The 16435-nt window shown below is 55.4% G+C and overlaps 1 protein-coding gene across 1 annotated transcript in view; it reads left to right on the top strand.

Annotated features, from left to right (window-relative positions):
• Positions 1-16435, top strand: part of NDST4 (N-deacetylase and N-sulfotransferase 4) — a 167093-nt gene that overhangs the window by 20560 nt on the left and 130098 nt on the right. Inside the window, exon 3 of the mRNA XM_059695563.1 lies at positions 1427-2609. Within this exon, the coding sequence (XP_059551546.1) occupies positions 1632-2609 (978 nt within the window). The 5' untranslated portion in view covers positions 1427-1631. The remainder of the gene's footprint in view (positions 1-1426; positions 2610-16435) is intronic.

Genomic DNA, 16435 nt, shown 5'->3' with positions numbered 1-16435 from the left:
AATTTGCATATGTAGGCACAATGCAGGGAGGCGAAAGGGAAAGCAGGAAGAAGCCCCCTGCCACTGACAGTGATCGGAAACCCAGGGGGGAGCCATGATCGGAGAATCAGGCGCCTTTGCCGCCCTGGCCAGTCATAGCAGGAAGTAGGGGTGGAGCCAGCGATGGGAGCTGGGCACGGTCGAAGCTGGCAGTCCCGGGAGCTAGGGGTCCCTTGCCTGGGCCTAAAGCGGAGCCCACGATTGTGGGGCCGCTGCAGCTGCGGGTCCCCGCTGCCCGAGCCGGACGCCTCAGTCAGAGGCGTCCTGCAGGGGCAGGGGCGGAGCCTGCGCTATCACGGCGCCCCCCGCTGCCACTGCAGGTCCCCACTGCCCGGGCCGGACGCCTAGGCCAGAGGCGTTAGGCCTGGGCAGGGGCAGAGCCTGCAACCATGGGGAGCTGGGGGTTCCCTGCCCAGGCCTAATGCTTCGGCCAGAGGTGTTAGGCCTGGTCAGGGGCAGAGCGGGAGATCGCGGGGAGCTGGGGGTCCCCTGCCCAGGCCTGACACCTCTGCCGGAGGCCTCAGGCCTGGTCAAGGGGCCGATCTGGTGATTGGTGATCGGAGGGTGATGAGGGTGAACTCCTCTGGCCGAGGCATCAGGCCTGGGTGGGGGGCGGAGCCGGGGATTGGAGGGATATGATGGTCCCCTTGCCCAGGCCTGAAGCCTGGGTCAGAGGCATCAGGCTTGGGCGTGGGGTGGAGCAAGTGATCAGAGGGAGATGGGGGTCCCCTGCCCAGGCATGATTCCTGGGCCAGAGGCCTCAGGCCTGGGCAGGGTCAGAGCCAGTGATCGGGGGGAGATGGGGGTCCCCTGTCCAAGCCTGACACCTCTGGCGGAGGCATCAGGCCTGGGCAAGGGGCCGATCAGGCGATCGGAGGGTGATGGGGGTCTACGCCTCTGGCCGAGGCATCAGGCCTGGGCAAGGGGCAGAGCCAGCAATCGGAGGGGTTTGGTGGTCCCCTGCCCAAGCCTGATGCCTCTGTCAGAGGCGCCAGGCCTGGGCAAGGGGCCGATCCTGCGATTGGAGGGTGATGGGGGTCAACACCTGAGGGCTCCCAGTATGTGAGAGGGGGCAGGCTGGGCTGAGAGACACTCCCCCCCCCACCACACACACACACACACACACACACCCAGTGCACGAATTTCGTGCACCGGGCCCCTAATATATACATAAAACAAATAGGGTTCTGTCTTCCTGAGAACATGAAAGAAATCCACCGTATTCTAAGTAGTAAAATCTCGACTGCACACAGCAGGCTCCTCGTGTTTTAGCACCGCAGCTGCCCTGACATGATCTGGGGCCTGCGTGCTACGTAGCTGTTGGCCTGCGTGGGCACATACATGTTTCTTCTGATTGTCCCGGTCACTGCGTTGCTCCCTTTTCCAGGTCGTGCTTGACGGACCGGGCCACCGTCTTCGGTTGGACTCTCTCCCCGGCCTCCCAGCTTGCCCCGCGGGACCCCTCCAGCCCTCACATGCTCTGCGATGGTTACATGAATTCGCGGGCAGCGGCACGCGCACCCTCTCCGGCTGCGCCCACGATGGCCCGTTAGGGGAGACGCTGGGAAAAGCTCCCGGGGGGACCACAGACCATGAACCTCCTCCCCAGGCTGCGGAGGAGCTTCCGCGCCCTCATCGCGCTCCTGGCCGCCTCCTGCCTGGCCAGCATCGCCTTCTCCGCCTACTTCCTCTACGCGGGCTCCCGGCAGGAGGTGGTGCTCCTGGAAGCCACCGCCAAGGCCGAGTGCGCCGACCTCAGGCTCCTGCCCTTGCGGGCCGTGGAGCCCCGGACAGCCAGGCCCATGGACACGTCGCGCACGGACCCCACGGTGCTGCTGCTGGTGGAGAGCCAGTACTCCCAGCTGGGCCAGGACATCGCCGCCATCCTGGAGTCCGGCCGCTTCGCCTACCACATGGTCATCGCGCCCGGGAAGGGGGACGTCCCGCCGCTGACCGAGGGCGGCCGGGGCAAGTACGTCCTGGTCATCTATGAGAACGTCCTCAAGTACGCAGGCATGGACGCGTGGAACCGCGAGCTGCTGGAGAAGTACTGCGTGGAGTACGGCGTGGGCGTCATCGGCTTCCACAAAGCCACGGAGAACAGCCCCCCCAGCGCGCCGCTGCGGGGCTTGCCGCTCAGCCTCCTGAACAACCTGGCGCTGAGGGACTGCCTGGTGGACCCGCGCGCCCCGCTGCTGCGCCTCACCCGGGCGCCCCGCGTGCAGCAGGGCCCGCTGCCCGGCCGGGACTGGACGGCCTTCCGCTCCAACCACTCCACCTACCAGCCCGTGCTGCTGGCCGCGCCGCAGGGCGGGGAGGGCCCCCCGGCCGCGCCCGGCGCCCCGCTCCTCGCCACGGTGGTGCAGGACCTGGGGCTGCACGACGGCGTCCGGCGGGTGCTCTTTGGCAACAACCTGAGCTTCTGGCTGCACAAGCTCATCTTCGTGGACGCCGTGTCCTTCCTGACGGGGCGGCGGCTGAGCTTGTCGCTGGACAGGTACCTGCTGGTGGACATCGACGACATCTTTGTGGGCAAGGAGGGCACGCGGATGAACGTCAGAGACGTGAAGGTAAGGGCGCGGGTCGTCGGTGGCGTCGTTTCCGTTTCTCTCACTCGGTCCAGGCAGAGTGTGATGTGGATTCTTTAGGCTCCTCGGTCCCCGGAAAGGTGAAGGCGCAGCAGGTTTGAAGGAAACGAGTCATTTAGCAAAATCTTGACCAAAGGTTCACGTAGAAACAGTCAAACCCGTCAAGAATGTTTGTGAGTTGATTTGAGCCAAACGGTCGGCAGCTGACGGGAAGCAGAGTCTCAAGGGATTGGGATAGTTTTCTGGAGAACAGCGACTTTCACCTTGTTTTATGCATTACAATCCAAGGAGGAGATGTAGGTGGGTCACATGAAATCCATTGGTGATAGACCAGGGAGGCGGGAGGGAGCAGAGCGGGGAACCTCTGGGATTGGGTAAAAGGTAAGTTGATGGACACACACTTCTTTAACTTAGGGGGGGGTGCAGGGTAGTTATCAGTCAGCAATTACCATGATGGCCACAGTGATGGAAGTTACAAGCGACCCTGACATTTCACGGGGCGGTTATCTTAGATGCAAAAAGACCACAGACAGGCTCAGTCAAGGACAAGGCTGACCGTGTCAGGGAAGATACCTGCCTGGGAGGGGACTACCCCATCACTGCTTTTAGTTCAAGTTTAATTTCAGGCTGTCCTTTGTGGTCACGGTAGGTCTCTGAGTTTGCGAGGCCGCCACGCGGGCCTCCGCTGCACTTGTCAGGGTGGCGTGTGGCCCCTCTTTCCATCCACACCCCCCACATTGGGTGCTGCTGCGGGGCTCGAGCTGAAGTATCTGTTTGAGCTGATCCCTGCCTGGCCTCTCACTTCGCCGCTGCGGCACCGGCCGGCCCCTGTCTCTGGGCCCCCTGACGTGTGCCCCGGCACCAGTGCGCCCCAGAGCCACCCCGGGCGGCTCCCATGCCCCGTCGGGCCTGACGATGGTGGTTGAAGCACAAGACGGAGAAACAGCCTGGACCTGGCTGGACCCCCAGGGAAGCCCGGCGTTCGTGCATGAACGGCCATGCCCTGTGGCTGCAGAGACGAGCGGAGCAGAGTCTGAGTCTGACAGGCGTGTGCTGGGCGGGCCCTCGAGCTCCCGCTGGGGGGGTGGGGCACCCCGCGTGGAGGTCGCACAGTAGGGGGCAAGGACACATCCCGGCCGGGGCAGACTGTGACACACTCACTGGTGAAATGTTAGAGCCGGAGCTGCTGTTACGCCGGGAGGGCAGGCAGTTCTGAGGACAGTCCCCTCCCTTTGCGTCTGGATTCAGCGTCCTCCCGTGTGCCTCCCCTGTCCTGTGTACAGCTACACCCCTCCTGTGTGCACCTACACCCCTCCTGTGTGCACCGACACCCCTCCTGTGGGCACCGACACCCCTCCTGTGGGCACCTACACCCCTCCTGTGGGCACCGACACCCCTCCTGTGGGCACCTACACCCCTCCTGTGTGCAGCTACACCCCTCCTGTGGGCACCTACACCCCTCCTGTGTGCAGCTACACCCCTCCTGTGGGCACCTACACCCCTCCTGTGAGTGCATAACTTCAGCAAAGACATAAACCACAGGAAGAGGATGCAGCCTGGAATCACACAGGAATGAGGAGTGTTAGGGTCAGGCCCCCTTTCCCGCTACGAGGCTCTGTCCTCCAAAGACGACTCCTCTGTACTGATTCTAACACAAGCTGTCTTCCCCCCGCACCCCAAGACCCTCTGTCTCCACCGTGACAGACCGTGATCATGACAGAGAAACGAGTTCACAGTGTCCAGCCTTCCCGCGGCCTGTGAGCGGCGGCCGGGCTCCTGGCACACACACATACCAGTGTGTGGCACACACACAAGCCCAGGCGCTTGGAGGGGGCCTTGCCCCGAGGGCCGTGCTGTGAGGGGTCAGTGACCCCCTGAGGCCCACCTGGACGTTCTGTTTTCTCCTGGACTTTTTGTATTTTCTCTTCATTTTAATTCATTCAAACTCTAGTTTCAGTTCCATTTTTAAATCATAAACTTTAAAAGAGGCCGAGTGCCTCCTGGCCCCTCTGAGTGACCCTAAAGCCCTGAGGCGTGCCTGTCCCCCAGCCGGCCCCCGGGGACGCAGGCTCTCCATCAATCACTGGGCCACCCGCCACTCAGAGGCAGCGATCCCCTCCCTCTGCAGGCAGCACGTCCCTGTCCCTCCTCACCTCTGCTCACACGTGGACAGAGGTCAGCGCCGACGCCTGTGACATGCCCCACGCAGGATAGCGGACGCCCACGCACAGGCAGGAAATCGGAGGCGCTGTGTGTGTGCGCACGTGTGAGTGTGAGGGCTTGTATACGCGCGCGTCTGATTATTGGTGTGTGTGCATATGTGCGAGTGTGCCTGTGTGAGTGTGTGCACATATGTGAGTGTGCATGTGTGTGCACGTGTGGGTGTGCACATGTGAGTGTGTGAATCTGTGTGAGTATGTCTGTGTCTGTGCATATGGATATTAATTATATACTCTACACACGCACACACACACACACACACACGCGCGCGCGCGCACACACACACGCTTTAGAAAAACATCCACTTTTGTCCCTTTGGTGTTGTTTCTGATGAGTAATCAAAGCAGAGTAGCCCCGAGATCGGCCCCGCGGGCTGTGACCCTCGGCCACGTACGGCCAATAGGAAACAGTTTCAAGCGTAAAACTTCTATCCTCAGGCCTGGCATCCGATTTGTGTTTTAACTGTATTTTTGGGTGAATGTGGTTTCGTGGGAAAGGATCTGAAAGTGTATGTAGAAAGTTCTGGATACTCCGTGTTCTTCTTGCTCACGTTTCTTTTCTGAGCGTGTGACGTGTCCTCACCCCCAGGAGAGGGGATGAACCAGGGGCGGCTCTTCCATGTTAATATGATCCATCCAGGGCCCGAGTCCTCGCTCTCAGCACGGCTCCGACCGTCGCTCCTCGTGTGGAGCTGTCAGATGGCATGGAGCTCGGGACCGGGTGGTTCCCAGGAGCCGGGCTGGGCACACTCACCACTTTCCGTATTACAGGGCAGCAGCCACTGTGGACGACGGGGACAGAGAGCGGGGAGACCGCAGGAGGGGGGAGCACTGGTATGTGTGTGTGCGGGCCTGTGTGAGTGTGTGTGTGTGGGGGGGGGGCTGTGTGTGTATGTGATCCTGTGGGGGAGGGGGGCTGTGTGTGTGTGCGGGCCTGTGTGAGTGTGTGTGTGTGTGGGGGCCTGTGTGTGTGCGGTCCTGTGTGTGTGTGCGGGCCTGTGTGAGTTTGGCGGGGGGGGGGGGCCTGTGTGTATGCGGTCCTGTGTGTGTGGGCGGGCCTGTGTGAGTGGGGGGGGGGGCTATGTGTGTGCACAGTCTGGGGAGCGAGTCCCTGGCCAGAGGCTCAGCCAGGCCAGGTGTGGCTGGAAATCGAGGCCGCCTGGGAAGGCTGAGTTGCCCGTGTCGGTTGGATGCTGATGAAAATCTGAAACAGTCATGGGACGAGACGCTGGAACGTGGCCGTGGCCATAACAGTGAGCGCTGGAGACGGACGGTACCAGCCACATGCTGACGGTTTAAGCCAGAGAGTGACTGGGTCGGAGCCGGGCTCGGAGAAGACCACGGTGTGAAGCAGGGAGGTGTTTGTGAGAAGACGGTTCAAGAGCCTGTTACAACAAGATTGGCACAATAGTCATTACATGCATTTTGTTGTTTTTATTGATTTCAGAGAGGAAGGGAGGGGGAGAGAGAGATAGAAACATCGATGAGATGGAGTCATTGACCAGCTGCCTCCTGCACGCCCCACACTGGGGATGGAGCCTGCGACCCCGGCCTGTGCCCTGATGGGGAATTGAACTGTGACCTCCTGGTTCATAGGTCGATGCTCAACCACTGAGCCACGCCGACTGGGCTGCATATGTTTTTTAAAAATAGTATTTGTTTAGCACATGACTGTACGCTAGCACAGTGCTAATCATTAAGGACAACACCCAGAGGAAATATGTGTGCATTTTCTGAATGAATAAAACACTGCTTAGCATATTCACTTCACTCCCATTGGCCGTGGAGCGAAGCAGTGACGGAGGGCAGAAGGAGCCCAGGTCTGTCTTGAGAACAGCGGCTTGGGTGTGGGCTGGAGCCTCAGCGCCGGCCCTTACTAGTTAACCTCAGACGAGTTTATTGATTGACCTTCCTAGCCCTTGGACTGTGGGTCTGTAACAGCAGCAGGAATCAGCCGCGTTCCGAGCATTGCGGGAGCCCTAGCCGAGAGGGGCTGGGAAGATGGAGGGACAGAGGGGCTTGTGACATGGGTGCAGCTCACTGGGGGGGCAGCGGATAGAAGGGGCGGTTGGCAGAGCCAGGCGGACACAGAACTGGCGGAGGTGCATTGAGCCCCTGCGGTTTAGCCTGGAGGTGCCCCATAACACACAGAATGGGCAGCGGGAGGTGCGGGGAGACGGGAGTGTGGTTCAGGGTCCTCCTGCGTTAGGGGGACATCCAGGCGCAGGCATCCGCCAGAGCAATCCTGGTGTGCAGACACCGCCGCCGAGAGGGCCGCTGGGTGAGGCGTCACCGGGCTCCCGCTTGCCTATCAGTGCCGGTCCCTGAAGGGAGGGCGTCAGGCAAGCAGGAAGGCAGCTGGGAGCACCATTTTGGATTTCCGGCACTAATCCCAGGGTCGCAACAAGTGAGTCCCACGGAGAAAACTCTCAGGTCCCAAGACACAGTGGGGACCTGATGGCCTCCCCTGGGCCCGAGGAGGGGCCGCCCGCAGCGAGCGCTGTGTCTCGGCCACACCGAGGCCCTGGCCGCCCACTGAGCCCGCAGGTGTCTGCGACCAGGAGGCCAGCCATCCGTCGGGGATGTGGCCTGTCAGCTGCTTCTCTCCTCACTTACGACCCTGACCCACGAGGCCCGCAGCCCGACCTGCACTGAGGTGACCGCAGCGCCCAGTGACCAAGGCATAAACTCCCGATGTGGAGGGATGTGCAGAGCTCACAGTCTCCAGGGAACAAGGAAGCGAAAGCCTCGATTTTTAGTGATTCCGCCCAGAAATTGTGGCCTGCTGAGGGGACGCCACTTCGGTTTTCTGCTCATTTTCCTAATGCCTATTCATGGGGGAGAGGACTGCCCCTTGTTGGAAAGAAGGGTATTGGAGGCCCGCTGTCATGGACACCTGTTTTCTGGGCATCCACGAATTATTTATTTGTTTTATTTTTTTAAATATATGTTTATTGACTTCAGAGAGGAAGGGAGAGTGAGAGAGAGAGAGAGAGAAACATCAATGATGAGAGAGAACCATTGATTGACTGCCTCCTGCACACCCCACACTAAGGATGGAGCCCACAACCAGGAGGTTAGGGCATGTCCCCTGACCCGGCATCAAACCCTATCCTCCTGGTTCATAGGTCGAGGCTCAACCACTGAGCAGTGCTGGCCGGGCAGGGCCACCGCATGTTTATGACACTCAGCAAAAGAGACCCCATAGGGCTTCAGGTCTAAACAGCCCCTGCGCCTTCCCTGTTCCCTGTGTGTTCTGAGGTCAATTCTATGATCACGGGGACATTTAGAGCAACTGTATCTTCCTGGTAAATTACACGTTTATTATCGCATTTCGAGTGACTCAGGTCACCCCGAAATGCTTCTTTTTACTAGTTCAATGCTTTTACGGTTCCGCTCCAGCAGCGCCGCCCGCTAAAGCATGTCGCATGTTCTTATCTGCAACCTGTTTGTGTCTCTGGTGACAGAAGTAGGTCCATGTGGTTGACGTTGGTTGTTCACGTAGCCTGACCATCTTGTCCTTACTAGTGAATCCCATCAAGTCTGCAGAAGGCAGCCCGGCCGGCGTGGCTCAGGGGTTGAGCGTGGACCTATGAACCAGGAGGTCACGGTTCGATTCCCGGTCAGCGCACATGCCCGGGTTGCAGGCTCCATCCCCAGTTGTGGGGCGTGCAGGAGGCAGCTGATCCACGATTCTCTCTCGTCATTGACGTTTCTCTCTCTCTCCCCCTCTCCCTTCCTCTCTGAAGTCAATACAAATAAAAGTCTACAGAAGGTGATAGAGGTGTCATATTGAGAGAAGTGATGACTGACGGCAGATCTCCGGTTCAGAACGCCTCCTCACAGAGTCTGCAGCAGAATAAACCCCAAATAAATCCCGCCCCGGGTGCACGGGAAGGACACAGGGCAACGCAAGGCCCACGATCCTGTGGGAGGAATGCAGGGGGGACCAGCCGCTGGTTTGTCCAAAGCCCAGTGGGAGCGGAAGTCCTCTTCTGGGGGACTCATTTGTCTTTTTCTTTGCAAAACGGAGACACAGTCCTCTTCTGGGAATAGAAGCTGAATGATGAGGAGGCACTTATCCCAGCCTCAAACTCCGCTCCACACAGATCTGGCCTGTTGAATACAAGTTGCTTGTCTTTTTGTTTTGTTTTGTTTTGTTTTGTTTTGTTTTGTTTTAAATCTATTTTTATTGATTTCAGGGAGGGCGGGAGAGGGAGAGAGACTTAGAAACATCCACGATGAGAGAGAATCATGGATCGGCTGCCTCCTGCACGCCCCCCGACTGGGGATCGAGCCTGCAACCCGGGCCTGTGCCCTGGACCGGAATCCAACCTGGGACCTTTCAGTCCACAGGCTGACGCTCTATCCATTGAGCCAAACCGACTGGGGCACAAGTTATTTGTTTTGGGGCACGAGCATATGTTTCACCAGAGGAAACTGGATTGGGGTGATGGGGAGGTGGGGAGGCCATTATCTTTGGGGGGAAATAATACTGGAAAACATTAGCTCTGAGGAGAGACCTGAGCTGACTAGTCATGAGCTATAATCTCGTGCAAGTTCGTCATCAGCATCTTGTGTTCCTGGCCGGTGGCCTGGGAGCCAGTAAGCGCCCACCTTCACCAGCTCCAGGCGGTTAAGTGAGCGCGCCCGTGAGTGACACGGAGAAAAGCCTGGCACTGTGTGAAAATCGGCGGCCTCATTCGCTCACGGGGAGCCGAAGGGGAAAGATTCCCGTGACTTTGTCAATAGTGCGATGGCCACACCCCCCTGATGCTCAGCCAGGACTCCGTTTTGCATTTCAGCATCTCAGGCGTGCGGGCGCGTCTTTAACTGATCGCGTCTCCGTTTAATGAGGTGCCGTAATTTAAATCGATTTTGTTTAAATGGAGGCCGCGGGTCCTAATGTGCCTGCCTTCTTGCCTGATACAGGTTCCCACGGCGAAATCTGAAAGTTGTCGTTATTCCCTGTCTTGCCCCCTTGTATTGAGAAATAAACCTTTGCTCATCAGAGAGCGACTACGTGCTATGGAAAACAGCCGTTTCTTCTAGTCCTTGCTATTCAGTGGAGGGGCGTGCATTCAATGTAACTGTGATCCACTGTGGTTGCAAATGCATAATATGAGGGTACAGGGCATCAAGTCATCTCACACTTCAAGGGAAAAATCCTCTGCATCTTTAAATGTTACAGCACAAAAATAAAAACGGTTTCTGGAGTCTGTATTCCATTGTTGAAACTGTCAGTTATTTTTTTAACATTTGAAAATATCAAGGCATCAATGGTATTTATTTATTTGGTGTTTGTATGACACTTACTTTTATTTTATACTAGGGGCCCAGTGCACAAATTGTGCACCTTAAAAGGAACTGTGGGCCTTGAGGCTGCAGTGGGCACAGGAGACGGTCTCGGCCCATCCTCCATGCTCCCACCCGGGCCCTCCCACCGCAGCCCTCAACCCCCTATCTGCCAGCAGCCCCGCTTTCGCCACCGCTGCTCCCACATGCTGACGGCTGGAGTGAATGGGGCCGGCGCCAGCAGAGGGTGCAAGTGGCGGCTGCTGCCCCGAACACTCCTCAGGAGCAGGGGAGGTGGAGAAACCCTCAGGGGTGATCGGGCCTGCAGCTGCCGTTTCCACCCACTGATGGAGCCATCGGGGCTGGTGCCAGGCACCAGCAGCGGGTGCAGGCAGCAGCTCTGGCATTGACAGCGGGTGCAGGCGGTGGCTCGGGCACTGGCAGCAGGTGCGAGCACCAGGTGGGACCATGGTGCACGGAAGTGAAGAATTTTCAGTAACCACCAGAGGCTCACCCCAATGACAGTGATCAGCGCCCTGCCTTGGTCTGGCACCCCTGCTCACCTGCTCCACCATCCACCATGGCCAATGCACGCCATGTTCTGTGCGCATCACCTGGTTGTCAGTGCACGTCATAGCGACTGGTTGTTCGGTTGTTCCACCATTTGGTCTGTTTGCATATTAGGGTTTTATATAGAGAGATTAGTTTCGGGTGGGCAGCATGGTGGTTATACAATTACATAATCTATGAAGTGATCCCCCCGATAATTCCAGTCCCTGCCTGGTACCATGTAAGGCATCAATGACACTTAAGTTTTTCACCACTTTATGAAGGTGTGATTGGCATGTGAAAAGCTGTACATATGTAATGTCTCCAACTCGAGGAGTTCGGGAATGAGTACATATCTGTGAAACCATCTCGCCAAAAAGGACCTAAACATGCCCATCGCTTGGCGAAGTTTTCTCCCTCCTCCTTTACCACAAGTGTGAGTATTAGAGTTAGTGTTAGTCCCGTGTTATTGTTGTGTCAGTAAGAACACGTAACATAGATACACCTTCGTAGCAAAGTTTAAACAGACAACACTGTGTTGTTAGCTATAAGCGCTCTGCTGCGTCATGGGTCTTCAGAGTGGACTTATCCTGCGTAACTTAAATGTCATACCTTTTGGCCATCACCTCTCCACCCCACCCCCTCCCCCAGCGCCGGCCACTACCATTCTACTCACTTTCTGTGAGTTTGACTATTTTGGATTCCACAGGTGAGCGAGAGCTACAGTGCTTGTGTTTCTGTGTCCATTTCCCGTAACACAATACCCTCCAGGCCACCGTGTTGTTGCAAATGGTGGGATTTCCTTCTTCTTCAAGTCTGTGCAATATTTCATGGTGTGCACGCACCACACGTCTACACCCTTTCATTCATCCATGGACACGTGGGTCGTTCCCATCAGCGATGTTGCAATAACATGGGAGTGCAGGTGTCTCTCAGAGACCCTTGTGACAGTTCCTTTGGCTGTATGCTCAGATGTGGGGCTGCTGGGTTGGACCGGAGTTCTATTGTAGAGTTTTTCAAGAACCTCCATCCTGGTTTCCACAATGGCTACAACTTACACACTTTCACTAGTCATTTGTTGAACTTAAAATATGCATTAAGGCAGTTAAATATTATGGCAGTACTTTGGTTGAGCATCGTCCCAGGCACCGAGAGGTCCCTGGCTCAATTCCCCATCAGGGCACATGCCCAGGTTGCAGCCGGATCCCCAGTAGGGGGTGAGCAGGAGGCAGCCAATCGATGTTTCTCTCTCCCTCTCCTTTCCTCTCTCCTTAAAATCAATAAAAACTTTTTCTTAAAGAAATTCTAATATAAAAAAATATAATTTGTGGGTATGTGCCCTGACTAGGAATTGAACCGTGACCTCCTGGTTCATAGGTCGACGCTCAACCACTGGGCCACGCCGGCCTGCCTGTCCCCAGTTTCTTAAGGAGACTTCTTTATGAACAAGTGTGGGGCGGTAGGAGGGTGTGGGGGAGGGAAAAAGACAACGTACAAATAGTCAGCCAGGCCTGTTACGTTGAAACCATCAGAATGATGTGCAGGCACACATACGCTGATACGAAAACTTAATTCCCGTCTGTGTCGATTCATGTTCAGAACTTAGGGAAATGGATCGGCCTGAGATAGGGCATCTATGAGGTGCACCGACTGCGGTTCAGTGACACCTTTAATTTCTGAAGGTCATTTAGAAACATGAGTGTGTGTGAACGTGCGTCTGAGAGAAAAGAAGAAAGAAAATGCCGGGAAAGAAGTGGGAAAGTCACCCACAGCGGCTGCTTCCCCCGGGAGCAGGTCACCCTGTTGTCGCTAGGACACCCTGCAGAACAGCTCTCAGAGCCGAAGCTCTGACCAGGCATCGGAGACAGGAAGGCCGCCTTTGCCGAGAATTAAAATTTCTTGAAAGAAGAGCAAGTGGTCTTTGATATAAAGACATTGTCTTCACATGAGGATCCACGGCAAGTCTGTAAACGATGCTTAAGTCCAGATTATGTATTCGCTGAGCAGGACCTGAACCTGGGGGAGACCCTGGCTTCACAGGGACACACAGCCGCTAAGAAAGGTGGCGCGGCCGTGGGAGCGGCGAGCTGTCAGGCAGGCGGGCGGGCGGCCAATGAAATGGCCTTTCAGGTGCTTTATGAAGCCACACATCATTCTGGCTGCTCCCCGGCTCAGACACTCCCACTGGAAGGAACCTTCAAGAAAAATCAAGAGTCTTTGAAACAGTTAACTCAGGCGACATCATCCGCCTCACACCATGGCCACGGAGTCAGAGATCTTGGGCTTGGGTAGGGATATTCTGTAATTCTAACGCAATTGGCCATCCGTTATATTGTTAGTCTTGTCCCTCTTAGTGTCTTTCACACTTTAATGTTTTATAGAAGGAAAAACAATTATGAACGGCCATGATCACTTAAGTCATTTTTATCTCATAAAAATACACGTAACTCTACAACTGTCTTGTAGTAGATCTGTGTAAATCTGCGTACAATCAAAAGGGTAGGTGGTCATGTTGTTTTTTTTAAATTTATTTCAGAGAGGAAGGGAGAGGAAGAGGGAGATAGAAACATCAGTGATGAGAGAGAATCATGGATCAGCTGCTTCCTGCATGCCACCTACTGGGGATTGAGCCCTCAACCCGGGCCTGTGCCCTGACCAGAAATTGAACCATGACCTCCTGGTTCATAGGTTGACACTCAACCACTGAGCCACACCAGCTGGGCCTCATGTTTCTATTGGATCTGAACTATGCACATACTTTTTAAAGATTATACGTGAAATAGCACGCAGAAGTATGTATTACCTATGAGTGTGTGTAGCAGGGAACTTGTATGCTTGCTAGAATAAGTCTGATTCCAGTTTAAAAAAATGCTGCCCTAGATGAGTACATCAAATCACTAAAACAGAGATTCAGTCCAACTGCTGCTGCTGCTGCCCTGTGTGCTCGGTTTCCCTCATGTGCAGGCGGGTGGCCCAGGGACATCCTGCCTCACATGTATGTAGGATGTTGTGTCTTTGTGTGGTTCTCCTGTGATTCTTACATTGAACATAAACCTGTCAGGTCTTACCTTACCAGTAAAGCAAGCTTTAAGGATGTAGAAGATTATTCATTTTTAAACACAAAATTTTTGAACTTTAATAATATTTGTTATTTTTTTGCTTTTAAGGAACTCAGAGTGACTTATTAGCTGTTAGAGAAATTCACTGAGTAACAGGTAGAGAGATTCAGTAGATACAAGATTCTTTACTAAGAACCAATATGATTAGGACCCACTAGGTTTCTAGATCTGAGGAAACTCAACAAAATCACGTAGGCAGGTAAGAATTTAGATGCTTAGATAGACACCCCTCTGTGTAAGAAGGGCAGTGTGGTTGTCCTGACTGTGGAGTAGGAAGTGGGAGGCCTATGGGGGCTGATGAAGAAGCTGGGAAGGCCAGAGGCAGACCAGGACCACACTCCCTATGTCTGCCCCCCCCCCCCTCACTCTCATCTCAGACTCCACTCTCCCTCACAGGGTCAGTCACTGAAGACAGCAGTCACTGAATTTTGCATTCCCAGGAAAATATTTATATCCTTGAGCATAGTTTTGCATGTGACTGTGTCCATCACTCAAGTGTCAGAACTTTGCAAGCACATGAGAATGTCTGCCAGGCGGTCAGGGGGCCAGCATTTAATAGTCAGAGACACTGGCCCAGAGAAGGGTGTGGCAGGGAGAGGAGACAGCTTAGGTCCTATCCTATCTAATAATAGAGAAACATGGTAATTAACCGTAACTTCGCTACCCTTCCCATTGGCTAATCAGCGAGATATGCAAATTAAATGCCAACCAAGATGGCGGCCGGCAGCCAGGCAGCTGAAGCGAACAGGAGGCTTGCTTGCTCCAGTGACTGAGGAAGCCAAGGTTCCCGACCTGCCGCTACCGGCCTCTGAGCTGCAGTCTAAGAAACAATGTTGCAAATATAGAAGCTAAACAAACCCCAGAAACCTGCTTTCAGCAGCTGAGGTTTCAGAGCTGGAGCCAAGCCTCAGAGCTAAAGCCAGCTCTCAGCTCCAATGACAGCCATAGAAGGTAAATAAATCCCAGAATAAAAAATTAAAAAAAGAAAAAAAGGAGGGGTTGGGAGCTTCAGTCACCCACCAGCCTGAAAATGGCCCTCAGTCCCTCACCCAGACTGGCCAGGCACCCCAGTGGGGACCCCCACCCTGAAGGGGGTGTGACCAGCTGCAAACAGCCATCATCCCCTCATCCAGGCTGGCCAGGCACCAAAGTGGGACCCCCACCCTGATCCAGGACACCCTTCAGGGCAAACCAGCCGGCCCCCACCCGTGCACCAGGCCTCTATCCTATATAGTAAAAGGGTAATATGCAAACTGACCCTAACAGCAGAAGGACTGGGAATGACTGGTCACTATGACACACACTGTCCACCAGGGGGCAGACTCTCAATGCAGGAGCTTCCCCCTGGTGGTCAGGTCACTCTCACATGGGAGGAGCTCTGCTCAGCCACAAGTCAGGCTGATGGCTGCCAGTACAGCGGTGGTGGTGGGAGCCTCTCCTGCCTCCTCAGCAGCACTAAGGATGTCCGACTGCAGCTTAGGTCTACTCCCTGCTGGCAAGTGGGCATCCCCCAAGGGCTGCTGGGCTGCCAGAGGGATGTCTGATTGCCATCTTAGGCCCAATCCCCCGGGGAGCGGGTCTAAGCCAGCAGGTGGTCATTCCCTGAGGGGTCCCAGACTGCGAGAGGGCACAGGCCGGGCTGAGGGACCCCCCTCCCCGCTGAGTGTACAAATTTTTGTGCACCGGGCCTCTAGTCTACATATATAAAAGCCAAGCGACCAGAACGACCAGGATGACCGGAACAACTGGAATGACCGTTCACTATGACATGCACTGTAACCGGCCAATTTGCCCAATCAGGGTCGGGGCTGGCCGGCCAACCTCCCGCAGTCCCTCCCCCCGGCCAGCACTGCCCCCAATTGCCCCCCGCACCTTGATCAGGGGCGGGGCCAGCCAGCCAACCTCCCGCGGGTCCCCCTTACCCCCCACCTGGCCTCAGCCACGATCAGGGCGGCCGGCCAGACCCCACCCATGCACGAATTCATGCCCCAGGCCTCTGGTTGAATAATAAAATGCAGGCAACCGAGACTTTAGCTCATCATTTTCCCAGGGTTATTGAGAGATAAAGGGCAGTCACGTTGTGCAAGTTTAAGTTGTACGACGTATTGCTTTGATCCACTTACGTTGCAAAGTGATTACCACCGTTCCCATAATTTTTAAAGAATAAGTTCATTCCATTTCAGTACATGGAGCATGTTTTCCTCAAACTCCACTACGAATGCTTCACTGGCGGCTAGCATGTTCTTCAATATTTGCTATGCAGATTTCTTTGTAAATCAGGCAACTGCATTTTGTTTTAATTGCCTGTGTCAGCTACCTCTTTTGCTTACTGCCTCTGAGAGAACCGTGTTGACATCTATATTTATCATCAGCATTTATTGTCTGCATTTTCTACATAAAGAATTAGCCCTAGCCAGTCTTGCTCAGCGGTTAGAGTGTCAGCCAAAGGGTCCCGGGTTCGATTCCGGGCAAGGGTACATACCTTGGTTGCAGGGTCCTCCCTGGCCTGGGCCCTGGTCTGGGTGCATGCAGGAGGCAACCGATCGGTGTGTTTCTCTCACATCGATGTTTCTCTCTGTCTTTCCCTCTCTCTTCCACTCTCCCTAAAAATCTATGGAAAAATATC

This window comes from Myotis daubentonii, chromosome 5, assembly GCF_963259705.1.
Source record: "Myotis daubentonii chromosome 5, mMyoDau2.1, whole genome shotgun sequence".
Lineage (NCBI taxonomy): Eukaryota > Metazoa > Chordata > Mammalia > Chiroptera > Vespertilionidae > Myotis > Myotis daubentonii.
The sequence above is the reverse complement of the archived record's forward strand: the minus strand, read 5'-3'. Positions and strand labels throughout refer to the sequence as shown.